The sequence below is a fragment of the Streptopelia decaocto genome (assembly GCF_964273445.1).
Source record: "Streptopelia decaocto genome assembly, chromosome: 5".
In the NCBI taxonomy this organism is placed as follows: domain Eukaryota; kingdom Metazoa; phylum Chordata; class Aves; order Columbiformes; family Columbidae; genus Streptopelia; species Streptopelia decaocto.
In genome coordinates, this window is record NC_138659.1 from 5,091,929 (window position 1) to 5,109,291 (window position 17,363).

A 17,363-nucleotide genomic window follows, 5' to 3' on the forward strand; every position below is an offset into this window, starting at 1 on the left:
GGGGAAAAAAATCCTGGCCATGTATGGTCCTGGACCTTGACTCCTTGTAAAAATGTTATGTCTTGGGAGAAATGTTATTTGTTATTCACTATCTAAAAGAAGCTATTTCCTCTTCTAGTAACACATTCAGGTGCAGCAGAATAAATGATTTTAGGCATGTACGTATGCGTGCAGACTGACCTTCCAGTACACAGCCTAATGAAGATCAGAAATCATCAAGTACGCTGCTACAAGTAACTTAAAACCTGGCGTGTATGCTCAGTAAAACGTTCAAGTGACTTCAAAGACCTCTATCAATACAGAAAAGAGCTGCATTAAAATTCTGAGCCTTTGAATCTATTAAGCATTTCCAAACACGGGAGGACGAGTACCAGGATTTGTTCAGCTGCCCTCACCGCGTTGTTCTCAGGAAAAAGAGTTCACTCAGTCGGCACGCAGCGGGCACAGGTCCATTCCATCAGCTCAGCGATTTAACACAGTCCGTAAATCTAAACTGTATTTTTTATCACATTTGTAAAAACACCGTTTTACGTTGGTGAAAACCCCCCTCTGAGGGGCACCAGTACCAAACGGATCAGATTCCAAGTTTTCCCCAATGCAGGCAGCACCGACCACAGAGGTGACAGCCCCGTCCCCACCACTGTGACTGTGTGTCCTCAGTGTGGATGGACGATCATCCTGGGTGGGAGAGCTCGGCGGCGGGGAGATGCGAACACACACCCAGGCTGGTAAATGGGGTTCATTTCTCAGGCTCCAGCTGCTCCACTTCACTAAGTGGGAGCACTTCGTAGACACTGCCTCATGTATTTATTTTTTAAAAGCCTAGATTAGTTTAGTGTGAAGCTGTTGAGGGATATAATTTGCCTGAGCAGATGATCTATAGATCATTGAATGAGCACTAAGCAGGCTCTCGCAGCCCACAGGAGAAACCCACCATGGCTGCACCACAGGAAAAGATGAACCTTTTTTCCTAAAATGTAGCCACATGCACGCCATCCCGGGCAGCAAAGAGGTCAGCGGTTGGCACCTCTTATAACATGCTCAGCCCTGAGTGTGTGCAGAGCAGCAGCCTCTCAAATCAGAGAGAAATCAGCAAGTGATAATGTGGCATTCAGCTGGGGACAGGCACCGCTAACACAGACAGCCTTTTCTGCTTGCATCTGTGAATATATGCATATTTAAAAAATAAATTATCTTTCATTCAGATTAGTTACTAGAATATCTCTTTGCCAAAGCAGATTTGTTCCTATGGTTATATCTAGTGCTATTCTGGGACTTGGTATTGTCTTTCCACTATTGCTGCAAAAAGTGTGCAGCAGCTAATTGCACAGTCAAGTCCTTTCGCATAATTTTCACTTTGACAAGAGTAATTAAAAAAGCTAAATGGCTCGAGAACCAATTGATTAGGTCTGCAAGCAAAGCTCTGTTTGGGCGATCTTGAGATGCGCGTGTAGAGAACAGCAAGCTTTTCACAAAAGCCAATTAGGAACATGTTCCTCAATGTTTACTATTTAGTGTCAGATTCTTGCAAGATCTCTTTTTTGCCCAATTCCTATCATACGTTATGCTCATATATGTGCTGCACAGACACCATGCTTGCAAGAACAAGGCAAATCAATCTTATAGGATGAGTTAAAGAATATTTTCTTTTTGTCTCCTAGATTTGTACACCAAATAGTTTGCAAATAGGCTCCAACACCTCCCGTCATAGGAACTGAACTAGACGAGGCTATTTTGTCACTAAATTTGAAAGACTATGACTAATGACAACTGATTTTTTTGTCAGTTTGCATATGTGCACCACAGAAAAGACATCTGAAAGGGCTACCCTGTCTGTAGACACGCTCTCTGGGATATGGTGCTGAATCACCCATTTGTTCGCCTTAAAATTGCTCCAAGTCCTCCATAACAGGACTCATAATATTATTACTTTGCAAACTACATAATTGAAGTTAGAAAGTAAAGGGCTCCAAAATTACTACAGATGTACCAAAATAATGAGCTTATAAACAGTAATGAAATGGAAAGTCTTGAAAGCCTGGGGTTACACACAAACTTAATAGACGGTCCCTATAATTTTTTTAATAAAGCTAATAATTCTAGTATAAAAAGAGAAGTTGAAAAGGTTTTCTTTAAACCACTTCCTTCTCAATAAGTATTGGTCAGTTACTGCCTATGTACTTGAAAAACTGTCATTAAATCTGGCAGGCTGAAAGCTAACGGGAACGTGGAGCGACTGTGAGCAACGTGCACAAAGGAGAGCAGAAAAACACGAGACATGTCCTAGTGCCACCTGATGAGCAAGAAGGTGCTGGTGTTCCCCAAAGCCAACAGCTCTGGCCTCCGGGTGAGTATGGGGCACTGGGTGCAGCCTAGAGGACAGGTTCATAGCAGATGTGACCAACACATGCAAATAAATCTCTGAATAAAGCCGCAGCGTGGTTTCAGACAATGGAAACCCATGTCAGCAGCTTGGACTCTCAGGTCCCACTCTCTGCAGCAGCATCTCACACCACGGCTCCAGGCAGAACCAAACCCAGGGACACAAACCGAATGGGGACACATGCCGAATCTTCCAAGGAAAGTCACAGAATCACAGAATCGACTGGGTTGGAAAAGACCTCAGAGATCATCGAGTCCAACCCTTGGTCCAACTCTAGTCCGTTTACTAGATCATGGCACTAAGTGCCATGTCCAATCTCAGTTTAAAAACCTCCAGGGACGGCGAGTCCAGCACCTCCCTGGGCAGCCATTCCAATGCCTGACCACTCTCTCTGTAAAGAATTTCTTTCTAATATCCAGCCTAAATTTCCCCTGGCAGAGTTGAAGCCCGTGCCCCCTTGTTCTATTGCTGACTGCCTGGGAGAAGAGACCAGTCCCCACCTGGCTAGAACTGCCCTTCAGGTAGTCGAAGATATAAAGAGAACTGTGTCTTTATGAAAGCAGATACGCTGAAAGAAGCCATAGGAAGGTTTCACACATTCACAAATGTGATAATTTAGATGACAAATGTAAAAAATTAAACCCAACTTGTTAGCTAATAGAATATTTCGTTACGTGCTATGAATGATCACTTAAAGATTTGGGAATTTAACCCATTATTTTCAGAAGGCATGAAACATTCCTGAGCCTGTTGTGGTTTTTTTAACATTTCAGTGCTGTCCCCCTGCATCTCCTTCCACCTTACCTTGTTTATAGCTATATTCAGTAATAGTTTTTACTTGTTTCCTTGATGTCTTAATTTCCTGCAATAATACAGCTGCCATGAATAATTAAGCAACACATTTGCTGCTCACTGAAAGCTGAACAAGTGCTATAAATCAGTTCTGGGACCCTCTGCCAGCGCAGACATCATCAGCGATCTGCTAATGTTGGTGATTCTTGGAGCACAGAACACCCGAGGAGCCGCTGGGGCATTTTGGGAGAGCACTTGTCTGCAGGTTCTCTCAAGCAGCAGGACTCCAAAGCCCATTCTAGCATTTTCCTGGTGAGGGACAGAAAACTTAAATCTACTATATTCTTCACATTTAGTCGTTATTTCTTGCTTTCTCACTTTTCTGTGTCTTATCTCCAATTTCCCCGCTCCACAGGTAGGAGGAGGAGAGCCGAAGAGGAAGGTGGCCTGATCATGCATCATTCCCTTCTCAGCACCAAAACGATGGGCTGCCGTGGGTTCTTTGCTGTATTTCCACCCTTTTTCTCCTGCTGCCTGTGGTTCAACACACGATACAGGCCACAGGATGCTGGAAAGCACAAAAGGATCATCTGTAGTCAGGCCCATTACACCCTCTGAAGGTTTATCTCGCTGATTCACATTTGCCCTCAGACAGCTGGGCATGCTGCATTTCTCGCTTTTTTTTTGTAAATGAAGACTGATGGAAGATAAGAAAGAACTACAAAAACAGCAGTGATAACACTTTCCTAGAACACTTCCACTCGCATGCATATGAGGGGAGAGAAACAATAAAACAACTTTCCATTACTAGAACAGCATCCCCTCTTAATTAGAACAAGGTTTAAAGTGCAATCACTTTAAAGGAAGCTCAGCTGCAGAGCGTGTGAGCCTCTCCAGCTTGGCAGAGCAGGTACATTAGAAAACTAATCAAGCCCAGGTATCCAGCCAGGCCTAGAAAATGTCAGGTTGGCCATTAGGATTCCACACGTCTCAATTTGAGAATCTCCTCAACTCGCTAGAAGGTGCAAGGACTCAGAAAAAAATGTTTCTAAAGGTCAAAATGTAGAACGGGTCATCATTAAATTTCCCTAGAAAACATCCTGATGCAGAAACAAACTATGTAATGTTCCTGGTGTTAATTCTGTTGACAAAAGATTGTACATATTTTAAAAGCGTAACGCTTAGCAGCTGTGCTGCCAGTCTGCAGAGTCTGCATATATAGCTGTGATATTACCATACTCTATTATTCATAAAAGGCAACAGACTTCATTCTTGGTCTTGTGAAAAATAATAGCAGTTTGAAGCCAAAGTCTGACTGCAAAAAACATCCCAACATAATGGCCAGAGTTTCCAGAATTCGGGAACTCATGTAATGGCCTGCATGTTGATTCATTAAAGAGACACATTTCCTTTATGTCTTTGAGGAACTTTCCGAGAAGCACACGGCTCTTATATGAAACCCAGGAAAGAAAACGCTTAGGTGTGCAAATAACTACTTCTTATCCAAAACAAATACTCAGTGAGTTAAGCACAGTCTTTTAACATGAAGCACAAGGCAGTCCCATCCCATACAGTCTTAGGACTCCATCCACCAGACAGAGGTCTATGGGTAGATGCACAGTTATTCATAGGAAGAATAACTACTGGGAGAAGCAAAAAAACCTTATACACCTTCTTTTCCACTACTGTTGACGTCAAAAGTATTCCACACACACAAATTTTTTATACATTTTCCCTTTCATACACAGAAATAGGCATTACGACAGATTTTAGTCAGGTCTTACAAGACCTACAGCATCCTTTGCAGTTGTCTCCCAAAGCATTTTTAGCTGCCAGAAGCCGTTTCAATGCACCCTGCACGATGCTGCTGGTCGGTGGTGCTCTGGACCACAAGCAGCATCGCTTTCCCGCGGCGGTGTGATGGGCAGGACCTCCAACCCGCTGTGCTGTGGGATGTGCTGTTATACAGCCTGGCACAACCACATCAACTGCAGCTGAAATACGTGACAAACACTGAAGAACAGCAGGGAAATCTGGTGCTATGACCTTTTGTGCATCACGGCAGCAACCACCATACACACACCAAAACTCCTGCCTTGGTGCAGCAGCTGCCTGGCCAGCAGAGCTCCTGTGACCAGAAAAGTTCAGGCGCAGACCTGTGCACACACGTATAGGGTGGTAAAGTGGACAGACAGCTACCTACAGATAAATATGTAACACCTACGGAGAAGAAAAACAAACAAAGAAACAAACAAAAGCCAAACACACCACCAAAATCCACACAACACAACCACACGCACATATCCCCCTCCCCAAACAAACAACCAATCCCCAGAACTACCATAAGGCTTCAGAAGGTGGACCACACCTCACATCCAGGCAGCTGGAAGATGTTTAGTCAGTGCACAGATGTGGGTAAAAGGACAGCAAACCTGTGAGGGTTCTTGAGGAAACTACATACAGAGGATGTTTTTAAGTTTCATTTGTTAATGGTATAGTCTCCCCTGTATTCTCCCCATCAGCTCCTTTCCAGGAGAGCTAGAAAGTCAAAGAAGGGCACTGAAGAGGACTAAGGGCCTGGAAAACAGTTACAAAGTCAGATAGAAGAGAATGATTGCCACTTGAGAGGAGTATGAAAAAGAACAGGATAAAAATATCAGAGTATCAGGCGACCCAGAGAAGACAGCCTGTACCTTCCTGGTTCATAAATTAAGACAAAGAAACATTCCATTTAAGAAATAACACTGGCCATTCAAAACCTATATGAGGGAACACTGTTTGTATAGCAGATTCCAGAAATTCCTCCAGAAACTCTCCATTTGGTGCTCAACAATCCTTTATATCAGCCAGCGTTGTTTAGTGCCTGACCTGAACTTGCCAGCTGCAGTTCAAGCACATTATTTCTCCTCCTAGCACTGGACAGGGAGGACTGACTGCTCCTCAATTAGTCCTTCCATTCGGGCAGCAGAATGCTCAAGATGAGATGTCATTTCACCGGAGGCCGTATCAACGTGAGCAGAGTAAAAAGCCTATCTAAGGTGTCTTTCAAGATGGTACTCCTCATTTCTGCATATCACTGTGATGTCTGTCCCTCTCAAAACAGCATGGCACTGTTGACTCCTCTATGGTTTCTGATCCATTAGCACTGGCAAGACCTTTTCTGTATACCAGCTGTCTAGGCAGTTGTCTCTCATTCTGTATTTATGTAGCTGATTACTCCTATTTTCAAACATCTATCCACATTTCTCCTTATTGACATGCATCCTTTCAGAGAGTTTCTCCAATTTGTAAAGATCATTTTGAATTCTAATGGTGTCCTCCAACATGCTTGCAGCTCTTCCCAGCTTGTTGTTGCCTGCAAATTTAATAAGCATGTTCTCTATTCTATCCGAGAGATCATTACTGCAAATGCTGAATGCTACCAAACTGCCAAATACCCACCCTGTGAGCAGATGTTTCACAAGAAAAAGTCTCATGAGGGAGCACTGAAAGCTTTACTAAAGATAAATGACATCTACTGCTTCTCCATTCACAAAGCCTGTTATCCTGTCATTAAAGGAAATTAGATTGATCTGACCTTGACAAATCTATGTTGGGCATTATTCTTACGCCCATGTGGATATAACAATATTTAGACTTGTTGCAATTAATAATGTTTACAGAAGCAGTAACAGAAGTCCAGCTTCTTACAACCATTTATAATTTTACATAGGAAATGGGAACTCATTTGGGTGGGCTGAGAAAAGGCAAGACTATTGGATTTTTATTTTGCACCTCCCTAAAACATGTGGCATTTGTTGGCTTAAGTTGGGGCAATTCTGGGATAAACGGACCTTGAGTTTGACGCAGTGCAGCGATGATTGCAACACCAAATAATTCATAGTCCCTTCCGCAATTTGACATAAACATGGAGAACACCATGTGGCATACTGCATATCACTCTTTATATGTTAAGTGGGGTTTCTCAAATTCCTCAAAATTACAGAGGAAACTGCTACCATGCAATGTACTACAGATTAAAGACGATGCCAGAAATTTTAGCTAAATTTGTCTCAGGAAAAAAATGCTTTATCTGCAACAGAAGGCTGTGTGTCTAATTGAAAAGACACTGAGCAGTGCATAGATGCTGACTGAACAATACGTATTCCCAGGGACTCTGTCTTAACATCAAAAAAACCCAAAATCACACTCTGCTCCTAGAATAGAGGCACACAACCCTGCACCCATAGGAACAGAGGCACATCTTAGCATTTGAAGGAAAAAAACCCTCAAACTTAAGCAGTTAAATATGTTAAATATTTCATGCAATTACTAAGGCAGAATCAAGGTTCAACAGGCATCGCCAAGAAAGACAAGTCCAAACCCTTGTGGCCTGCAGTAGAACCACAGAGCAACTTCAACAAAGAAAATGCTCTATTTACACAAGTGCCTCAAGAAAGAGACAAATGCACCAGCACGCAAACTCCGCGGTGTCGATGCGAATTAATTCTCCCTGCCCATGTTACAGGCTACATGCTGCAGGATCCGGAGGAACGCCGCTGGGTCTCCGAACGGCTCAGACGAAACCAGCTCTGGCTACATTCACAGAACGAATATACGGGCAATTTAGTTACACACAAGCTCCGACAGCATCCTTTACTCACGTGCGCTTAATGACTTAGCACGAAATCCCCCTTATATTATCCAGCAGCTTGTTTTTCTATGGGCCACTCCCTTCCACAAATCAAGTTCCATTTTCTCTTGACTATTGAAGCGCACCTGTAGTAATGTCAAATGTTTTCACAGACATTTTAGACTTGAGACCTACGAATAACACCACAGTTTGTTTTACAAGGTACAAACGTGTTTTTCCACTCTCTTTGTTTTTAAGAGCATCCAAAGACTATTTTTGCAGAAAGATCCAAAAACCAAATGTCTGACTCATAAAATAAAGCCCCTCAGCTTGAACTTTGGCTGAAGACCAAGCAGGGCATATTTCAACCATGAAACAAACACCTAAAAAGCTGAAAACAACTGGTTATAACTGAAGAACTTTGCGTAACCCCTGCTAAACTGTGTGTGATGAGCATAAAAAACATATTGAAAGTCTATATACAGCAGGTATAAACGACAAGTCAACAGCCAAGCCCATTACCTGTTCTAGCAAACAGGAGCAAAGGGAGCCGTTCCAGGTCTTGGACTACCCTCATCATCCTCCCAAGAGTCACATTAAGCTCTTTGTAGTCAGCACGCCAAGAATGAGAACACTGCCAGGACAAGGCATCCCAGTCCTTTACATGGCAATATGAAAGTATTTTCTGCTTTCCTCTCAAATTATACTGATTCCCCCTGCTAGCATCCAACCTCTCCCCCCACCCCCCCACATTTATTTAATGCCCTATAAATAAACCTAGGTGAATGCACAAGGTAAGTTCTTTTCTTGCATCCTGAATCTACAGAAAACTTCTGTTGGATGCTAAACAGGGTTAAAATACAGAATCACTTTCATCATGTAATATTTTAACTGGTTTTGGCATTTCACAAGATTTTCACCACTCGTCGTTCAGTTCTTTCAATGAACCTTCCATCTTGTAAATTAAACACTGTTCAAGCACAATATACCTATAAGCCGCCTTCTCACTTCCAAGCTGTTTTTTCTGTGCGCTTTTACAACACAAATCCTTTCTGAAACCAATGCAGGGCAACTCTTACATTTAACTCAAAAGGGAGAACGTCAGTTTGAAGTTTGAAAGCAAAGGAAGCGGCATCTCCGCCTTCTGTACAGCCCCACAACAACAGTAAGAGCTTGTGAGATGCTCCCGTCTCCCACCGCACAAGCCATTGACTGGGTCTGACAAGACAAGAGGCTGAAAAGGAACCGTCCCACCCGCCAGGTGCAGTTCTGCTCATGCCAAGACTCAAAGTATTTATTACAAATGGAGTTTTTCAGGGGCAAAAGACCTCCAGAAGTAAAGCTACTGAATATTTCCTGGCCTCTTTAAAACCCCTTTTTCAAAACAGCCTTTAATGGAAGTAACACAACAGTAGTTGCACGAACGGTTGAAGTGAATTTGGCTAAAAATAAACCTGAAGAAAACACGTAGGTGTTCTGCACTCTGCACCTAAGTTAGAGAGACTCAAGAATCATTGTCTTCTCCCCAATTAACTTGCAAGGGCTTTCACCACTCACCTTTGAGGTGAACCAACAGTTATCACATGTAGACAGAGTTTATAATAAAACAAAACCAACCAAACAAAAAAACACCAGCCACAAACACAAGAAAAAATAGCAGAAGCAAGCAGAAATAATTCCCTGAATGCAATCTTCCTTTCAAATTTGCAGTGTTAAACAGTGCCAGCAGTGAAGTGATTATGGTCCTTTCTACGAGAACATGGCAACTTCCAGAGAACCCGGTATCAGCTCAAGTAAGTAACCACATGCAGAAGAGACAAATCCAGTCCAAACCTCTTATTGGAATGCTGGCTTTATCCAGAGCACCAACTCAGAACAGTCACCCGTGGTGCCACAAACCTCTATTGGAAAATGGTGGCATTTCCACTTGCTTTTGGTTTTCACTAGGTACTATCTACACGTCTCAGTCCAGTTTTACAAAATGCATTCCTGGAAGCTGTACAGTTAATTACCGGAAAAAAAAAATTTGAAATAATGAGTAATACATGCAATGAAGGGCCAACTAAAAAGCAGAGCAGGACTGCAAGTTCATTCCAGCCTGTACTACATGAAATTGAGTATATTCTGTACTTATTTCTTTTTCATATCACGACAGTGTGCCTTATTATGAAAGCTCAATGCTACGATGCATCAGAGAAAGCCCAAATGTAACTGACACTCGGGGCAAGGTCTAGCATTGCAGGCTGCAATTCATGTACAAATGTAAACCCATCATCCACAATAAAATGTGCTTTGGATTGATTCAGTAATCATATGTCAGTAAAGTGTGCAAGGCAAAAGACATTTCTATGAGTTAAAAGTTTCAGTAAGCATCCTACAGTGTTTTCACAGCAACAAAATAAATGAGATTTGTCTTTGGCATAGACAAAGCACTGATTCTCACAAGGGTCTAAATACAGCATTCAATTAAAAGTACACCACTGCTTTTCAGCTACTGATACATAGAGACACACATTTTACTAGAGAAAAACCCATCCACGAACAGATGCTTTTTTCCCCCCTTTTTAAACCAAACATGTTCACCATCAAAAAAGATCGACTAACATTTTGAGCAAACAAATTTCATACTCTTGATTGTTCACGAAAATGAGCTTGATCATCTTATATTACAGCATCATTCTGAAGCACCAATATAATGCACAGATAATCAAAGAAACAAAAAAAGCATCCCTATTGCCACTTCATTGCTTTTTACAACTGCTCAGCTGAAACACTGAAAGCTCCAGCAGACCTCATACTTTTCCTCATCTGACGTCAGTACTACTACTACTACAACAAACTGTATTATTTTATCAGTTTCCTGACACTTCTTTTCATCTGCAAAGAGTGTTACCATCACCTCTATAGGATATTTTAAATATTTCCTTAAAATATTCGCAGCAGCCTCTGCAAATAGTCACAACTGATTAGTATCTGGGGATAAATGCAACTAGATTTGAAAAGTAGAGGGTAAGCTTTACCCAGATTAGCAGTCAGCTAATAACAGCAAGGGAATATTACCTGCACAGAATTACTCGGATGACTGGACGAGCTGGGATGCAGCAAAACGTATGTTAATGTAGTTAAGGGTAGATATTCATGAGCACAAACACAAGTCACACTAATTAAATGGGAGCTTGTACCCTGGGAATCAGAGGCCCAGAGAGGGATTTAAAGGTCACCATGAGGACCATGTTTCCCAGCTCAATGCTATGAGCAAAAAGGGTAAAGGGCCACTGTACTGCGGCAAGATGTGGCCACTTCTCTGCTTGGTCCTGGTCCCTTTACTTTAAAAAAAAAAATGTACCGAAGAGACTGGAAAAACAGCGAAAAACTATAAAAATAATACCTGTTTCTACAACAAAAAGGACAAACTTTGAGCTTGTCTAACTCCTACACTCTAACTTGCTTCTTGGGGAGATTGCATTAAATAGCAGGAGTCTCCAGCCTAGCTGACACAAGTTACAACATCCAGTGTCTGAACCCAAAACCCACATAAACAAAGCTTGATTTGTAGAAGTAATGATTACTTGCCATTTTTACAGATCACATAGGAGACGGGTAAATTCTGTACCATTTAGTCTTCACATCGTGGTTTGATAGCCTCCTAAAAGCTACGTGCTAGCTCATCCACAGCTGTTAAAAGCAGATGCAGAAATTACTGGCTGAAATTATACAGCCTGTGCTATGCAGGTCAGAGTAGAAGACTGCACTGATCTGATTTCTGGCCTTAAAATCTATGAATCTACACTGAAGATAAAATTTTAAGCAAGTAGTTTTACTGTTTTTCTAGATCACCAAGCCAATAAGCACACTCTCTCTCAACGTGCATTAAATATATCAACCCCCTAACATGTGCTGCTGTGCCGGATAACTTACACGGACACTTAAACACAGCAACTCCCTTGTGAAGGCAATAGAGTAACTCTGGCTACGCCGCTGAGCCAGCGGCAGGTGAGGCTGCTCAGTCCTGCCGAGCAGCACTACGTGGGTTCAACGCAGAGCTGTGGTGTAGAGGCAGAAGTCACAGCCTACGCGGTGGTCATCAAGCAAACCACCGGCCCCAGGATGTCCCTGATGACCAACAATATTCTCAGAGCTGCCTGAGAGCAAAACCCAGAGTGAGCTTGTCTGAAGCTGCAACATCACCTCCCTGGGCTCAGGAGCCACCATCACTGAAGGCGAGAAGATGACACCAGGGATGGATCACTATATATTTATGCTCTTCTCACATCCTCCAGAGATCTTTGTACTAACCGTTGCTGATAAGGGATCTGGAGCTAGCTGGACCTCTGACCCAGCGGCTGATGTTGATTGATGAGTGATGCTGGCTTTATGAATAAATAAAAAAGACAAACGACGATGCTGTGACCTGTTGTAGGTAGCTACCCAAACAAACTCACGTGACCCCTGCAAGTGCTGGAGCTAAAAGGGGCATGGCTGTAAATGCAGAAAAAGATCTGTTATCTACTCTCAAGATGGTGTTCTCACAACATTCCTCCTACCTTGGTATCTGCAATTCTCAGTTACAAGCAGGCAGCATTTGCACATTTTAAGGAAAACTGTGGAACCCATGTATACATATATATATATATATATATATACAAGGACACCAAAAATAAAGCTGCGCATAAGTGTGGTTAATATTTCAACCTGTCCCTTAATGATGCAACCCAAATGCCGCAGGTACAGGGGTTTTCCTGAAAAATATTTCACATGTTCTTTTCACTGATGGGATTTGTCAAGCTAGTCAAGGTGGAATTGTAGAAAATTAGTGTTTACCTATGCTGCAATACCTGGATCCAATCATACCAATTACATATAATCACTATGTGCAGAATTTGGGGACAGGCATGCAAACAAAGAAACCACGCAACAGAAACAGGTGCAAGGCACCAGCGGAGAAGCCTCAGATCCAGCTTTTGGGACGCACCCCTCTGTCCGGTGCTGCAAAGCAGCTGTTTTCCAGGGCACAACAGCACATCTGTCCCGCAGAGCGGCCCAGAGCAGCTGTGATTGAGCTGAGCTGTAGTTGAGGCATCGCTCAGGATATGAAGCAAAGAAGGCAGAGCTGAATTGGGGACATAGAGCCAAACCAGGGAGTCAAAACCTGCCACGTCATTCCCGGGTCCCAGGACCACGGAACAGTAACTGCAGAGCTGGGGCACAGGAGGAACCAAGTGCTATAACAAACACTCCAGTGCTGCTCAGTCCAAAACCTCTGGACGTGCTCGGGTGTGATGCAAAATGCCCAGGAAAACAGAGCTCACCTGAGGGGTGAGAGTAGAAATGGCATCAATAGTATTCCGTTTCTCAACCACCATCAGTATCTACACCTCGCTTTCCTATTTTTTTTTAATGTGTCTCTCAACCCAATTAGCATCCAAGAAACATAGCTGATGGGAAAAAAAATTCTGTACGACATAAATAACTTTTGGATATAAAATGACTAGCATTTACAAGGGACAGAGACACTTCAGACTTGAGGTCCTCACTCACTGGAGGTGGTGAGAGCCAGAGACCTGTCTTCACCAGCACCAGCTCACTGCGGCAAGCTTCCCCATCCCCTCAACACAAGCCAAGTTTGCTCTATCTTTAGAAATCCAAAGGTGCAAATTGTTTGTTTACCACTTCACACGTAGTTGGCCTAATACTGCCTTAGTTCTTTCCTTCTACAAGGTCACTTTTGAAGTGGTTTTCTTCCCTAAGCCCTGTGAAATTCTGTGCGAGACAACCAAGACATATTTCAGTTAGGAAGTAGTCAACTAGTCTCTTCCTTTGGCTAATGGAACCTGTGTCCAGCACCTCAAAAACAAAGCCTAATTTTTAAAAAAACAAGCCAACAACAAAACACATTGCTGATGATTTCTGATTACAGTATTGATTTTTTTCCTGTTTTCTCTGCATTTTGTTTTGAGAGGGGAATTTTTTTTGTTGTTGTTGTTTTTTATTTTATTAGAGTAAATGACATATTTCCAAAAGCTGGAAAAGAGCATCTTTTAGCTGACAATTGAACTGAACATTAAATGAAATCTGCAAAGCCGTTTTTCCCATGCACAATCAAAAGCTGACAGACAGGGAAGCACAGAGTGCATAAAGAAGAAAAAAACACATAGGCAAGCCGAGGCAGAAAGTACAAAACAGCCATCCTGAATCAGCTCCGAGCTGCTCTAATGGAACTAGGGTCACCCTGACAGAAACACAGTCAGATCACAGAGAAAATTTAATAATTTCTTACTGCAGTCTGTAAAAGCCGGGGAGGATTTGAAAGTGTTTTCTGCCAAATGAGCAGTTCTGTATCCACTGCTCAGGCACACGTGCCTCTTCCCAGTTACCTTCTCCTCCCAGCACCGCGCTGGAGCTGATGGGAAACCACCGTTCCCATCCCATCCTGCCGGCAGGGAGGCTCCCAGTGAGCCCCTCTTTTCCTGACACACTGCCTCGCGTTTAACCTTTCGATCCCCCTCCAATTCCTGAGCACTGACATTATTCACATTTCCTATGAACTCAATTCCAGGAGAGGCATCGCGGCACACGGCCGGTGCTAACTTCGCTAGGCGATACAATATTCAATCTGTTTTATCTCAGGCGTTAACGTCTAGCTATCTGCCAGCTGCCTAATTGTCAGGAAGCTACAGGAGCGATGCTGAAATGTGTTGCGACAACAGCAGCTCCGAAGCGTGGGTGGGGAAGGTAGGGAAGCCCCGGTTATGGGTGCTCCCGAGCACCCTGCTGCAGGGATGCAGGATGCTCATCACAGCCCTCCTTCCCTGCCCTCCATCCTCGCTGTTCCTACAAGAAGTATTTCTAGGGACTGACTCCAGGAATTCCAGGGATAACCCTTCTCCCATTATCACGTTGCTTTTAATTAGGGAAGTGTAGGAATGTTTTTCAAATGTGTAGCCTACCCGTCTCCAAGCAGCTCTGCAATAGGGGAATGGAAGAATCACCATGAAATCCCAGGAGCAGCCATATTGCATCAGGAATCCATTTAAATAGTCTCTGACCAGAGCCAACAGGATGCTTAGGGGACCAAAAAACTGAAGAGGGTGCATATGTGGTGCTCCATTCACAGCATCCCTCCCTAGCTTTAACAGTAAGCTCTGGTGTGCATCACACCCACCCCCTTGCCCCTCACTGCTGTCCTGAACCAGGACTGCCCAATGCTGTGTACACTACCGTATCTTGCCCGTCTCCATCACTGATGGCAGGACATGAAACAAGCAGGGTTTGGGGATGATTTTTCCCCCTGTGGTGGTACAGAGCAGGTCATTTCACACAGTTCCCTGCCACTGAGAGTCCGTGGCACGATCCAGAAAAGCGGTAAGTTGCTGACATACACAGAGCAACACTTTCCATCCTGGGAAACCCTTGGTTAATCCATGGTGGCTGTGGCAGTTAAAAGGTCATTGTCCTCCAGATCTGCCTTCCAGATTAGGAGAAAGTAATTCAGAGCTAGCCTGCACCAGAGAAAAAGGCTTACATACAGATACGTTTGCTTCTCAACACAGAAGCTTTCCACATCTGAGACACCAATATTTGGATCTGGGCCTGTGAAACAGAGCCAATTTTGTTAAAATTTAAGCATGTGGAAATACTCCACAAAATTAGCAAACCATGTCTATTGTAAGTTATCCTCAGGCCAAGAACTGTCCTAGGACATCTCAAGCTCCACCAGCTTCTGCACGCCTGATGGAGTGACGCTTCTTGCTTTCGCAGGATCCGGGACCTCAAGGATCTAATGAACCTCGAGGAATTTTTACACACCTCAAAACATCAAACATGTACTTCTCTGTGCCAGGCTCCAAAATGGGCTACAATGTGTAGACATAAAGTGATCTGAATAAGCATCTTCCAAGCAGCATCAGCAGCCAGGGAAGAAAGCTGAGGAAGGAGACAGCTGCTGTCCCCAGTTTAACTGGGGAGCTCAGACTCATACAGACTACACACTAATCTGCTGCCTGTGCAAGTCATCCCTGGTGACAACAAGAATAGTGAATTCATATCGTTCTTCACCTCCATCCTTCACTTTTCTCTCCAGCTTCTCTAAATTTACTCCTTCCCTTTCAGTCAAGGATATTTAGGACCCCTAGTCTGTTTTCTCCATCCAGCCAGGCACCCACCAGCACGTATCAAGATCTTCCAACTTTCACAACATTACATGTTAATTATAAGCCTGGTGACTAAAACTGGAATGAGAACCAGATGGTTGGTGGCAGCTCAGGAGGTGCATCACGGCCACCTCTCTGCTCCAACTCGAGTGTCCCAGGAGCCCTACGTGCTTTCAAACGCACAGAATGTTCACAACTGCCAGAGCCTGCAACAAACGTGCAAATGTTTGGACACTGAAAAATTACTTACTGGTAAAAAAAAGGGGAGAGGGGCTGCACAAATACCTGGGGACAGCCTGGCAAATATACACAAGTTATGAAAACAAAGACTATGCAAAGAACCCACAAGGTTTCCTGCAATCTGCCTAAGTCATTCAATAGGAAATTCTCACTTTAAGGTATTTTCAGTAGTCCACCATGAATAAAGTTTCTCTGCTCTTGTCTGTCCCCAACAGCATTTTGTGCACAGCTTTGTCCTTGGCCTGGATGGGGGCAAAGCCGGGCACAGCAGCACTCTGAGACTATAAGGACGACAGGCAGTGACACAACAGCTTACACCATGACCACTAGAAAACATTCAGCTCCAATTCTGAAGTACAGAAGAGCTACACCAGAAGGTAAAAACACTCACATCCTTTCCCCAACAGCTCTCAGTCACCAGCTGACTCAGTAGAGATGCCTCAGTAATACACAAATTACAAGAGCTGGTAAAAGAACAAGGAAAATAAAGTAACAGGGATTACTGTGACCCCCATACTTCTCTCTTTCTCTGCCCACAATTTTCTTTACTCATCTACAAATGGTAAAAACAAATTGTCAAGTTTCGATCTTGCAACTACTACAGAAGTTCTTCCTGTGCTTGAATAAATTTTGTCTGCTTTTTTAGTTCTACGTGTGCCCCTTCACATATACACTGTTTATCTGCGTTGAGCACACTGGAAAAGAAGATGGGGGGGGCATTACCCCTTAGTCCTCAGTGTTTCCAGAAAAGAAAAAAAAGCTGAATATTTGTTGAAATAAATTTTGCAAGGTATTCAGGCTTTCCAAAACTGAATATTACTTACTGTCTGCTCCTGCTAAAGGCAGCATCAAGCAGCAGAGGATGGCTGCTGGCACAGTGAGTACTGGGACGCAGAAGTTAGGCACCATATTCCAAAGTAGAGCAAGTCCTCTTCAGTCTGAGGCAAGTGGTCAGTACATCCAGTGTTACAGACACAGACTTACTCCTGCAAAGCAAGAGGATGAAAGGAAATGATCAATGTGGCACACAGATTAACTGCTCATATACCAAGCTACATTTTAAAGACATTGTTACAAATACTTTTAACATTAAATTTAACTATTTTTCCTGCTTGAGGAGTAGAGCTCCACATTGATGTCCCAAATCCAATAAGCTGTTTTCAAGGGTCATGAGGCATAGAAGCAA

The 17,363-nt window shown here is 43.3% G+C and overlaps 1 protein-coding gene across 3 annotated transcripts in view; it reads right to left on the bottom strand.

The window, feature by feature from the left end:
* The window catches only part of PTPRF (protein tyrosine phosphatase receptor type F), a 252,726-nt gene extending 235,584 nt beyond the window's left edge, over positions 1 to 17,142 (bottom strand). For all 3 annotated transcript variants that reach the window (XM_082052916.1, XM_082052915.1, XM_082052917.1), the window contains exon 1: positions 17,002 to 17,142. In XM_082052916.1, coding sequence (XP_081909042.1) covers positions 17,002 to 17,086 — 85 coding nt within the window. In that variant the 5' untranslated portion in view covers positions 17,087 to 17,142. The remainder of the gene's footprint in view (positions 1 to 17,001) is intronic.
* Positions 17,143 to 17,363: the final 221 nt, after the last annotated feature.